The sequence below is a fragment of the Microcebus murinus genome, chromosome 8, assembly GCF_040939455.1.
Source record: "Microcebus murinus isolate Inina chromosome 8, M.murinus_Inina_mat1.0, whole genome shotgun sequence".
Classification (NCBI taxonomy): domain Eukaryota; kingdom Metazoa; phylum Chordata; class Mammalia; order Primates; family Cheirogaleidae; genus Microcebus; species Microcebus murinus.
The window spans coordinates 41,913,627-41,925,491 of NC_134111.1; the positions used below are offsets into that span (position 1 = coordinate 41,913,627).

The 11,865-nt window shown below is 35.3% G+C and overlaps 1 protein-coding gene across 3 annotated transcripts; it reads right to left on the reverse strand.

Annotated features, from left to right (window-relative positions):
• Positions 1-797: 797 nt before the first annotated feature.
• On the reverse strand, positions 798-10,248 carry GCG (glucagon). Of its 3 annotated transcripts, XM_076005606.1 has the most exons (6): positions 10,123-10,248; positions 7,026-7,126; positions 5,302-5,463; positions 3,491-3,628; positions 1,957-2,100; positions 798-1,288 (listed from the first exon to the last, which is right to left on the reverse strand). In XM_076005606.1, the coding sequence occupies exons 2-6, from the start codon at positions 7,115-7,117 to the stop codon at positions 1,282-1,284; spliced, it is 543 nt and encodes a 180-aa protein (XP_075861721.1). In that variant the 5' UTR covers positions 7,118-7,126; positions 10,123-10,248; the 3' UTR covers positions 798-1,281. The 3 variants fall into 3 exon arrangements, with proteins under 3 accessions (XP_075861721.1, XP_012615838.1, XP_012615839.1); XM_012760384.2 differs by lacking the exon at positions 10,123-10,248 and having other exon boundaries at positions 7,026-7,128; XM_012760385.2 differs by lacking the exon at positions 798-1,288 and having other exon boundaries at positions 1,953-2,100.
• Positions 10,249-11,865: the final 1,617 nt, after the last annotated feature.

Sequence of the window (11,865 nt, forward strand, 5' to 3'; positions counted from 1 at the left end):
TGACTGGACAATTTTAATCTTATTTTTTCACATAAGAAACTAGTCCTAGAGAGCTTAAATGACTGCTCAGGATCTGACAGCTAGCAGTTGCCTTCCTAGGACAATTCTAGTCTTATATTTTCCAGCCGGCTCGGGAAAAGGTCATCTGTCATTATGGAAATGGGTGAGAGTGATTACTACAGGTATTACTTCAAATTCACTACTGCTGATCAAAGCATGTAAGTAATTTGCAAACTTTGGAATATTATTGGTGGGTAAGTCTACCTTATAGGACCACTACAGAGATTGAGAAATAGAGTTGGCAAAGCTGTATACAGCAAAGAAAAATCTCAGGCTTGGCAATCAGCATCAGACTGGCCTAAGATGCCAGCCATTGCAGGATAGGGAGACCAGGTGCCAATCAGGTGTGGTGTGTAAGTAAAGTGGGCCAGAGGTAAGTGCCTAGATGCTTACATTATGTGAGCACCCATGGGTGTGTGTTGGGGGCACTTTAGGGGCTGGGGAGCACTCAGCCCTTTAGAGAGAGGCAGCTGTTACTTAGCTCCAGGACAGATTTGCTTTTTGAGTCTAATCTTGCCTGATGACCTACTTTTTCAAGAGAAGCCAGAAATCGAAAGTTTTATATGAAAGATCCTGATTTTTCAATGTTGGCTCAAAACTGTGCAGCCATTCAAAACATGAAGTCATGCCTACGCACCAGATTTGACTTGTTGGCTACTGGTTTAGGAAGGAGGAGTTTGGGGACAGAGTAGGGGCATGAGGAAGGGGAGCCTATAGAGAGAAAACAGACAATGGTAAAGAGCTTGAAAATTTTATTTAAGTGTGTCTTCGATACATTGAAAGCAGAGCATTTTATGACAAAGGTTTCAAGAAGTAAATTCTCTTTCCAGTTTTACCACTGTGGTTACCAGTTCTTCCCTTCTCCTATTATGATGATGCAGATACGTTGTGATTGGAATAATTTACATTTACAAATTATATCCTGAAAACATAATTTCATTGCTAACAGTAAACAGGTTGGGGTACCTCATCCAAAATACGAAGAAAATAAGAGAATCCAGCACTTTTATATTTTAAAGCTGATATTTTAGCAATATTTTGATAATTGCTTATTCCATTTACAAACTTTCGGCTACACAATGCTAAAAGATAATTTATTTATTGGCATGCAAAGCAATACGGCTTCAGAATATACCTCTCAAATTTACAGAACTTAAAATTTCAAACATCCCAAGTGACTGGCAGGTGATGTTGTGAAGATGGTCTTGAATAGTGATGTACTTATTTCCTAGAGATAAAAAACAAAAGACAATGATTTAACATAACTATAATAACCAGATGATATAGTTAACTTATACAGGAAAATTTTCAATAATTTATTTTGATAAAAATTGTTTATCAATCCCTTCATCTGCAAATTGCTCCATTTTTGGACTCTTTAAATATTTTCATGTAAAGATTATTTATCCTGAAGTCTGCCCATGAAAAAAAATAAAGATTTATGAGTAATTATAAAAACAATTAAAATCCATCAAGATAAATGGTTATTTTGGTGTTCAAAAATTGGTGTTCAATTTTTACTAATATGCTTATTAAATTAAGTATATAATACTATATATACTGCATTTCACCTTTGTGCTAAAATTTCAGCACATAGCAATTTTTAATGTGACATTAATGTGTGAATAACTTAACACCTCCATTTTTCATTGATACCTGTGTTCCTGGTGACTTCTCTCTCATAGATAGTAAATTTTTTTGGAATAAATGAGTAAATGCATAAAAGCCATAATGATAAAAAACAAATATAATAATGAATTCTCACATGATTTAAACATGCATAATTTTTATTACATAATGCAAGGGAAAGACTCTCTCCCCCACATGGAGAGCAGTATGATAAACAATATTTATAAAAGTTCTCATGGTCTTCAGAATTAACTAAAAAGCAGTCACCTGTCAGTGATTTTATTCTGGATCAACCAGTTTATGAATTCCCTGGTGGCGAGATTATCAAGGACTGTGTTCATCTCATCAGAGAAAGAACCATCAGCATGTCTGCGGCCAAGTTCTTCAACAATGGTGACTTCTTCTGGGAAACTAAGAAAATGAAAATGAAAATTAGCTTTTTATTAGATTATGTTCAGTAAATGCTTATGAATTGCCTACCCTTGGTAACATGCACAAGTGTTGTTGAGAAAACAGTAAAGAATTCTGCTAACAGAGGGCCTGCTATGAAACGTCTCAAAAACCCATATGAACAGTGACAGTTGGAAAAGTAGAAAATAACAGAGCTGTGCTCTGAAACCAAGCCTGTGTAACTTTATGCCCTTTTTAATATTTCAAGTTGCTTCAAAGATTTTATTTTTATTATATTGGCAACACAGAAGCTACTATTGAAACTATTAATTTGTCTGTAATTCGGCAAAATATATCATATCCCATAAAACCAGAGATTGTCACAACAGCCTTGTAAAATGTACTATTAAGGGATTAAAGCTTGGTATATATTAGACTTTTTTTTTTTTTTTTTTTTTTTTACTGGTTTCTCATAGCAGACTTTTTGATATCTCTTTAAAATACTATACAATATCCTCAAGTGTAAGTGTAATTTTACCATTGGTTTTGTAAGTTAGGTTGTTAATGGTTTAAAAATCAGCTACAATACTAGTTTCCTTTCATCTTGAGATCTCATTAAGTCTCAATAAGCTTGTTGTAAATCTAATTTAACAATCAAAGTTGAACATAAATTTCCTGGTTCTCATATTTCAAATGCCAATCAAAATGGTCACAAGAAAATGAGATGGTTCAGGGATCTGTTTGGTTGTTGTTAAGATCTAAGCAAGTAACTAACAGTCTTAGTCTCATTTTCAACTTTGATTATTTAATGGGTACCTATATGACAGCCACATAAAAAGTTGTTGTTAAATACATGAATATTTCTGCATATCTGTACTTCATTGTTTCATTAACATCTTACATATGATTCCTTGCAGTCTTCCTCACATTTTTATCTGAATGTTTGTTGATACATAAATATGTGTTGATCACATATGTAACTACTTAAAGTCAAATTTTAAATATTAAAAGTTTTATTTAAATACTTAAATATTTAAAGTTTTCAGCATTATTTCTTCTTTTTTTCCTTATCTCCAGTTTTCCTGGGACAGTCCTAGCTTAAACTTGTCTCAGTGTAGTTATCAAAAGCATTTACTCTCAGAGGCATCCTGGCTTGGACAAGAAATTCATACCTAGTTATAACACAACTATAACGAGAAATAAAAATGTAACCTGTGTGGCTCTATTTTAATACTCGCTACCAAAAATAACATGGACTAGACTTTATACTGTTTTTCACCAATAGGAGTAACATCCTTACTTTGTGAGACTATACTAATTGCTTCTGTATTCCAGACCCAGATATAGATAACTGGAGTCTTAAATTTTCTGCATCAAGGAAAAAAAGTCAGATAAGAATGTACAGACTTACTCTCGCCTTCCTCGGCCTTTCACCAGCCAAGCAATGAATTCTTTGGCAGCCTGGCCTTCCAAATAAGAACTTACATCACTGGTAAAGGTCCCTTCAGCATGTCTCTCAAATTCATCATGACGTTTGGCAATGTTATTCCTGAAAGAAATGTGAAAGTTAAATTGAAGATCTGTCTCTTTGGCAATATGGCTCTCACCTTTAAGTAGTGGCAACTTTGGGATGGGGATTCGATGCAGAAAGGGCGTAGGAAGTTTAGGAGACAAGGGTGGCTAGGGGAAGCTACACTGAAGCTGCATTGCTTCTCTGGATTGCAGATTGGTGGGAGAGGGCTAATAACAGTGAAGGAGGGGCTAACCTCCCCTTCCTTCCTGGCATTCCACATTTCCCCCTCCCCTGCATATCTCTGCCATTGGTTATTAAAGCTGAGTCTCTTTTACTTTAGTCTTGATGGGTAGAACTATCTACTGTGCTATGTTAGCGAATAAGGCAGCTGTTTGTTATTAGTAGATATGGGCTCAGAGTTAGTTAACTGATTCAAGGGAAAGCAAAGGACTATCTTGATAATGTCATCAAAAGTACCACATGATAATGGATTCAAGCAAATGTGTTCTGCTAGCAAAGAGGAAAGCAAAGGAGCTGAGCCCATATCAGCCTCAAGTGTGTGCAGAGCGCTCTGTGGAGGTGAGCTGTCAGCCGCTCTCAGTCTGCCCAGGATGTGTTAATATTACCCCTGCAAGATTTCATCTGAAACACATAGCAGACACTGCCTAAGAGTGAGGATTGCTTTACATTAATTTACCAAGTTGTGGCATTCCCATTCTAGAAGTTGAGGACAGTTGTTTTCATTTTTACAAATTTGTGATTTCACGCATTTCACTGTAGTCCTTGGTAGGGACCTCTCCCAAGTTCTGCTCTGACCGTGACAGCCATCTTCCTGCAGTTGTACCCTCCACTTTAAGAAACTTTGGTTACCAACTCTATTTCTCCTATTCCTCCTGCTTGCTCGAGCGCGTTCTCTCTCTCTCACTCCCGCTCCCTTCTCCATTCTCTCCAGACAAATCTATGTCCTTTTCCTGATTTTCAGATTCCTTCAGCTACTTTGTATGCATAACTTCCTTCCCCTTGTGGGCCACCCTCCAAAAAAATTGTGAAATTCCACCGTCTCTGTGAAACCCTTGCGGATAATTTCCCCCAGTAGCCTAGATGCAGCAAAAACCCCAACACTCGTCAAAGAAAATCCAACATTAAAATGTATGCCTTACGATAGGCTTGTGTTCTTATTTGCTGCCTTCTCTCTTTATGCTGTGCAGCTAGGCTGTAATTTTAAATGCATATCTTAGATTTCATTCTACAAGAAAAGGAATGCATCTGTTTCCATTCCTTACCCTTGGCTAGGGGATAATTTAATGTGATCATAGTCATAGGTTTGAACCCCATAAAGGAATGCTATATTTACTCTATTTTTTTTTTTTTTTTTGGTAGAAATTAGATTCTTAACCCTGCAGGTCCACAAAAGTCAGTTTTCAATTTTAAGGGAAAATGGGTAAGAAAGTAAACTTAAGACTGCAGTTGGGAAGATAATTGAAAGTCTATGTCACATTGGAGGGTGCATAAGAGGTTTGGAGGGGGTGAGGGCTGAGACACTCAGATGCATAATACAAAGTATAGCATCTTCAACCTTGACAATCATCAAAATTGAAAGTGTTTATGGGCACTATTTGGTGAGTATGATGACTTAAGAAAGTTAGGAGAAAGTGTAGGCATATTTAGCATACATATGTGCAAGTTTTGGACCAGGTTTAGACTCTTACCTGTTTCTCTTGGTATTCATCAACCACTGCACAAAATCTTGGGCGCGCCTGGAGTCCAGGTACTTGCTATAGTCACTGGTAAAAGTGCCCTGCGAGTGGCGCTTGTCTTCATTCATCGGATCAGGTTCATCAAGTGGGTCTGTCTGGGAAGCTGAGAAAGATCTGTGAAGAACAGTGATTGGTGCAACATAAATCTCCCGTTGAGGGTAAACTCACTTGAGAAGCATCTTAACTACAAAACACAGGACCTCAGGAAGCAGTAATATTTCAGTAGGTATTTTTGAGAGATCTTACTTAGCTTGTCATGGGAATCTCATAGTTTTAACATAGTTGAAGACATTCTTATTCCAAATTCTAGTAATGAGTTCTCAACTGACTTCTTTTTTCTGAAATAGTATTAAATAAATCTTTTTCAACTAATTAATCTACTCATGATTATGCTAATAATGATAGAAGAGAGCAGTGACTTGAATTTTTAAAAGAGTAAAGAATCTCAAATCATTTGGGTAGCAGATTTATGTTCTCAATTCTGCTTCACATGCATTAATATAAAAACAGAGCACTTACCTACTTACTTCTTCTATCATTACATGGTGCTAATAGTGGAAGGCAGACAACTGAAAGTTCAAAGAATCACAAGATAGAGGATAGTTGCTAATTTGAAATGGTAGAGTGAATAATCCATATGCCAGTAATCAACAGTTGGTTGGCATGGTAAATATATGGGAAAATAGTCAATGTGATTAGTACTCAGAAATGAAATACTATTTTTACCTGTCAAATTAGCAAAGATTAAATACTGGGGAGGAGATTGTGAGGAGCATTTCTATACTGCTGATGGCAGTGTGCATGTGTATGAATTTTCTGGAAAGCAAGTTGGCAAGATATTATTATAAAAGGTTTAAACTCATTCAAACCCTTCAACACAGAATTTCTACAACTAGAAATCTATCTGCGAAAAACAGTAAGAAATGTAGGGAAAAGTATATAAGTGAAATGTTACTTGCAACATTCTTTGTGGTAAAATTTGATGACCTCTTAGTGTCCAATAGAAGAAGAACAGTTAAATAAACATTATACATTTATGAGATGAAATATAATATGCAGTCTTACATTACATATACATTAAATAGAAATTTGTAGGCATAGAATAAAAAGCTAATAGTACAGTGTTAAAAGAAGAAGCATGATGCAAAACTACATAATGATGTGAGGGATATTTATATATAGCATATATAAAATACGGGAAAGTAATACACTAACTTTTTATTTTGAATAATTTTCTTTGGACAGTGGAATTGGGAGTACTTAAAATTTGTGCATATTTTAAATATTTTCCATCATGAACATGTATGACTTTTACAATTAGCAAGAAACATATTATTTTAAAAAGAAAGAAAAAAGAAAAAAGAGTTGGTGTGAATAATTAAAATAACCTACTATGTAGTGTGAGTAATGAATGGGTAAATAGGATCATCTGAAAAAAAATCAAAGAACTATAATTCCCTATGTACATGTTTTTCAACATTTCCCGTCCCTTTGGTTATGGGATAACATACTCTAATCTATACTCCAGGGAAGTCTGCTTTTATCACAATGCCACTTTAAACATTCAAAAATTGTGCATAGTGTTTACTTTAAATTACTGAGACCCTATTCATTAATCACAGTTTTCAGAGGCTTTACCATAATGCTATGTTAGCTCAAATCTAGAGATTGAATACCTGGATTTCTCCTCTGTGTTTTGAAGGGAACGTTGCCAGGTGCCTTGTATCAGCATCACAAACAATCCAGCCACAAAGTACATGCTTTTCATTTTTGCTGCCTGTCAGAACACAGAGTGGGGGGTGGGGGAAACAGATAACCATATTTAAACATGTCAGGCTAAATTAGTTCGATTTTGACTAGGTAAATATTATAAGTAGAAATAGCTAGTTATCAATTTTATTCTGATTATATTTCCAGCTGAATTTCAAACAGTGGATTATATTATTTTCCCAGATTTTTTGGAGGCCAGAAAGGATACAAAAGATGTATTCCACCATTAAGCTTTTTCATTAATGTAGGACACTTCTGTTAATGATTAGAAGGCTCATTTCCAGACTGGAAATTAAAAATGTCCACGATAAACATTTAAAATACCCACTGTGGATGATATGCTACATATGGTTAGCCTGAATGGCACTTTATCCATCATGCCACCCCCTTCACTATCAGTCTGGCTTTCAATTAATAGTCCTTCACTTCCAAGCATTTACATTATACTGCATTTCAACCATCTTAAAGCAGCCTCAGGCTACAACTTGGCATACCAGCTGTCGGTTCAGATGTATTATTCATTTATATTTTAAATAGTGTAACTTGGTCTAGACTTTGTAATTATAAAGCGGCCAACAGATTTGAGGTATTTTAGGGTGCTTTGACCTGTTCTAAATTAAAGGGAAAAAAATCATTTTAAAGACAAGCAATTTGCAACAAGAACTAATGCTTCTGGCAACGTGAACAATCACGACTAAGAAACTAAGAGATCACTATCAGAAAGAAAATTAGCGCTTGCTTCTGAAGTCTTGGAAGTCCCCAGGTTGGTTTATAATTGGACTTAGTCCAAGACTTGTCATTCACTGCAAGTGACACCATAGACCTGGTTGTAGGATACACCTGATTGCTTGTCCCTGTATCACAAGCAGATGCCCTATGAAGTCACAGAATGCCAAGGACTTGACAATGCAGTGTGGATGGGGACTGGGACCAAATGATTGGGGGACAGAATGTCCCCACAGAGCAGCTCTTCTATTTTCTGAGTGGAAACCTCAAGTCCAGTATTGTCATGGGCTTCTCTCAGCTACTTTCAAGCCCAACAGTGTTTTGTTTTTTTTTGTTGTTTTTTTTTTTGAGAAGTGGGCATTTCAATTTGATTATGCTTATCCATAAATAATTTGAATGAGTATTTTTAGCAAATGACATTTGGTTTGGAATAAAGATTTTACAAATATTATCATTTTAAACTATCAATCTTTTTTTTTAACATCCTACCCATATTTACTATCTATCTCTGGCACTAAACCATAGAGACTATAATACCTGGAGCAGTAATATTTTTCTTTAAAATTTTAACTTTTTGTAGCTAACATGACCAGTTAGATAAAGCAACATACTAGGAATTATATATTCACCTTTCTTCATTCATCAACATTAAATTACTAATTGGGCATTTTGTTATATTTCGGTTTAGCCAGTTGGCAAACTTTGGAAACCTTGCCATATATTTAGGTAGTGTTTCTGATTATAACTCTCAATTATAATATCCATGCTTTCAGGAATATTTAAAAATTAAAGCAAGTCTTGTATTTAAGATTATGCCACTATTGGAAAGTTTCTTGTGAAAAAAACTGAAAATTGTCAATTCAGTCCTAAGTAATTCCTTCCACTCAAAGTCCCTAAAGGTTTTGCAATATCTCCTATTATGTTCTATTGAGGCAGATTCAGAGCAGGTGTGATTCTGCCACTTTGGGAGCTGATGAAAGAACAAACAACCATAAAGAAATGAGCTTTTGCTGTCTAGTACAAGCAATCAAATGAATTCTACTGAAAGAAAGAACTGACTTTTAAAATCCCATTTGTTCATTTTGTGAAAGTCTATGGAATCCTGAAAAAAGTTAAGGATAGAGTTATTTAATTGTTTGAATACCAGTGCTGAGAAAGGAAATATTCGTTATTTTACTATTAAAATCTTGTTCAATAAGAAAATAACTTCCAATTACTTTCCCGCTGTTTAGGTAGTCTAAGGAGAATCTGCAGTTTTGTAAGAACCACAAATTTCCGCTCAAATTTAAAAGGAACATACAGTAACAATAAAATGTAGGAAGTCTTTTAGAAAGATTAATCTTAGTCCTAGGAAAGAAGACATTATATTGTATCCTTAAATATATTGGCATTTTGGACACATAAATACATTTTAAATGGTTAGCTCATTTCATCTAATAGGTCCTCAGGTGGAAAAATGAGCCACTTACTCATTTACTCCATTGAGGATCTTGTAAATTTTTTCTTTGTCTTTAGCAGCTTAACTGGGTACTTTAGAACATCTGATTCTTTTTTTCTAAAAATTTGTACTAAAATTTTATTCCAGAGTGTAGCTATTTTAGATTTTATTACTACTGGTCCTCAATACACAGTAAATAATTAATCTATGGTTTTGCTTAGATCCATCCAAAGAAATCCCCAATAATAGATGATACTTGTTCTCTGTGCCAAGTGTGCTATCTTATTTACAAAGAGCTGATTTCACGGACTTTGATTTTTTGATAGGCTTTTCATAAGAAATTTGAATATTTGAAAGATGATATTAAATCTGCTCTTTTGGAAAACCAGAGGTTTTAATTGTTAAAGAGTAATTGCTGTTATAGTCTTTCTAATGGACACATTTCTGTTTAATTTAAAAGGTGCCTTCTGTTCAAAGTAGTATACACATCTATCAAATCCAAGGAAAACTAATTTTTCAAAATATTTTACCGCTTATTTTAAAATGCAGTTCTCATAACAGTTAAGTCTTGTTAACAAAGGCATCGATTTGAATCTTTGTTTTTCTATTTTATTTCTTTATATCGAATTATTTCTCCGACTCACTTTGGAGCCACTATGTCAAAATACATACAAAATGTATGTGCTGTAACTTTTCTCATCTCAATTCCTCCCTGCATGTTATCAACAATAAAATATAAGAAGAAAGAATAACACTTTAATTCATAATACTTTGCTCCCTTAAAAATACTGTCCCCCAAACAGGATTTAAAATTTACAATCATCCAATATTAATCTTACCTTCGGATACAGCGGAGAGGCAGGGAGCAGACGGAGAGAGCGAGCGCGAGCCCTTTCTGGGGACTTGGGACGTGCTTGGTGTCCTGAGCTCTGCACTTCTGCTCCAGAGTGCACTGCTCTTATATACTCTCCAGCGCTGTTTAGCCTCGCAGATATTATGCTGACAATATAAATTTCTCATCTGTAAATAATGAGTTTTTATTACAAATGATTTCCTTCGCCTACTCACTTTGCTCATCTGCCATTCTACGCATATGTTGGGTGCGCCTTCAGAGACCAGGAAAGTTTTTATTTACTTTTGTGCCTTTTTTTTGCTTTTCTTTCTTTTTTTTATTTTTGGTTAGGAATGAAAAGAGCATTTTGGAAATTCATCTTTCACTCTCGTTCAGGCATGAAAACCACTTAAGTTCTCTAAATTTCCATGAAGAAGACAAAAGACCTTGAAATGACATAGTCCATGGCCAGCCCATTTTGTGCAGGGTCTCATTTGAGGTTCTTAAGAGTCCTTTGGTTTGCTACTTAGCCAGGATGAGTTTACCTGACTTTAATAATCGATTCATTCATTCATCTGCCCAAATAGCAAATAATCCATTCAACACATACTTATTAAAAATCCTCTCATTAATTCCTATACATGGAATTTGTGTTGTTTTTTTTTTGTGGGGGGGGGCGGATTTAAGAAGGTCAGTTAAGACTTAATGTGTCCTATTTTAATAAATTGGATTCAGATAGAAAGGACGAAGCACAATGAAGATTAAACATCCAAGATAGGTGAGGCTAATAAGATGGAGTCTAGGATTTCTTCATCTTTCTTATGTATAGATAGAGTCTCATTTTACTGATTAGAGACTGGGGTACTAAGTTACAAAAGAATAAGATGTGAGGAAAACTGTTGAGCTGAGATGAATACTATCTTATTTCCTGATTTTTGTGACCTGCCACATAGGCCTTTAATAATCTATGATTTTGGTCCCTTTAGAGAAATAGAGAAGTGGGAAATAATCTGGGCAGATGGCATGAAAACTAGCATCAGCATCATTAGATTTTAGGTTTGCTGCTACCAACAAGCCATATGACCTCGGGCAAGTTGCATACTCTCCTTGTGCCCCTTGCCTCCTTATTTGTAAAATGAGAGGGTAAGTAAATGTCCCTTTTAAAATTAAAACTTTATTCCATATTACAAAATCATTACAACCCTTCCTAACTGGATTCCAATATTCCAATATAATCAACTGCATGATGTAACTGATGACTTATATGGAAGTAAATCATGGAGGCAACTGGAGAAATATTCCAAATGAACTTAACTGTTCAATTTGTGCATCAGACCAACTGATGGATGTAGAGCTACTTAAAAGCCATAGAGATCAGTTCCATGTCAAGTTGGTAGATGTCACTGAGGGGTTCCTGTGCTGGTGATTATTGATGGTATAAAACTTTGCTATTCAAAGTGTGGTACGTGGACAAGCATCACCTGGGAGCTTTCTAGAAATGCAGAATATAATGCCCATCTTATATTTAACAATTCATGGACATATTAAAGTTTGACAAGCACAGCTGTATAAAATATCCATTTTACTTTATCATCTTGCTGGTACTGCTGGTATTTTGATCTGAGCACTGTTTCCTGGCACTACCAGCAGAGGGGGTGAAAGAGCAGAGAAAGGTGTCACGCCTCGGGTCGGGTCAGTAGAGTGACACATACAATAATGGCTTGAAAGTGTAGATTGTTTTAATATATAT

What these genes read in the sequence shown, in the direction of transcription:
- GCG (XM_076005606.1), bottom strand. Translation starts at nt 7,117, where the DNA reads ATGAAAAGCATGTACTTTGTGGCTGGATTGTTTGTGATGCTGATACAA. An exon ending in AACACAGAGGAGAAATCCAG is followed by an intron (nt 5,464 to 7,025) that starts GTATTCAATCTC and finishes TGTTCTTCACAG; the next exon opens with ATCTTTCTCAGCTTCCCAGA. An exon ending in AAAGGCCGAGGAAGGCGAGA is followed by an intron (nt 2,101 to 3,490) that starts GTAAGTCTGTAC and finishes TCATTTTCTTAG; the next exon opens with TTTCCCAGAAGAAGTCACCA.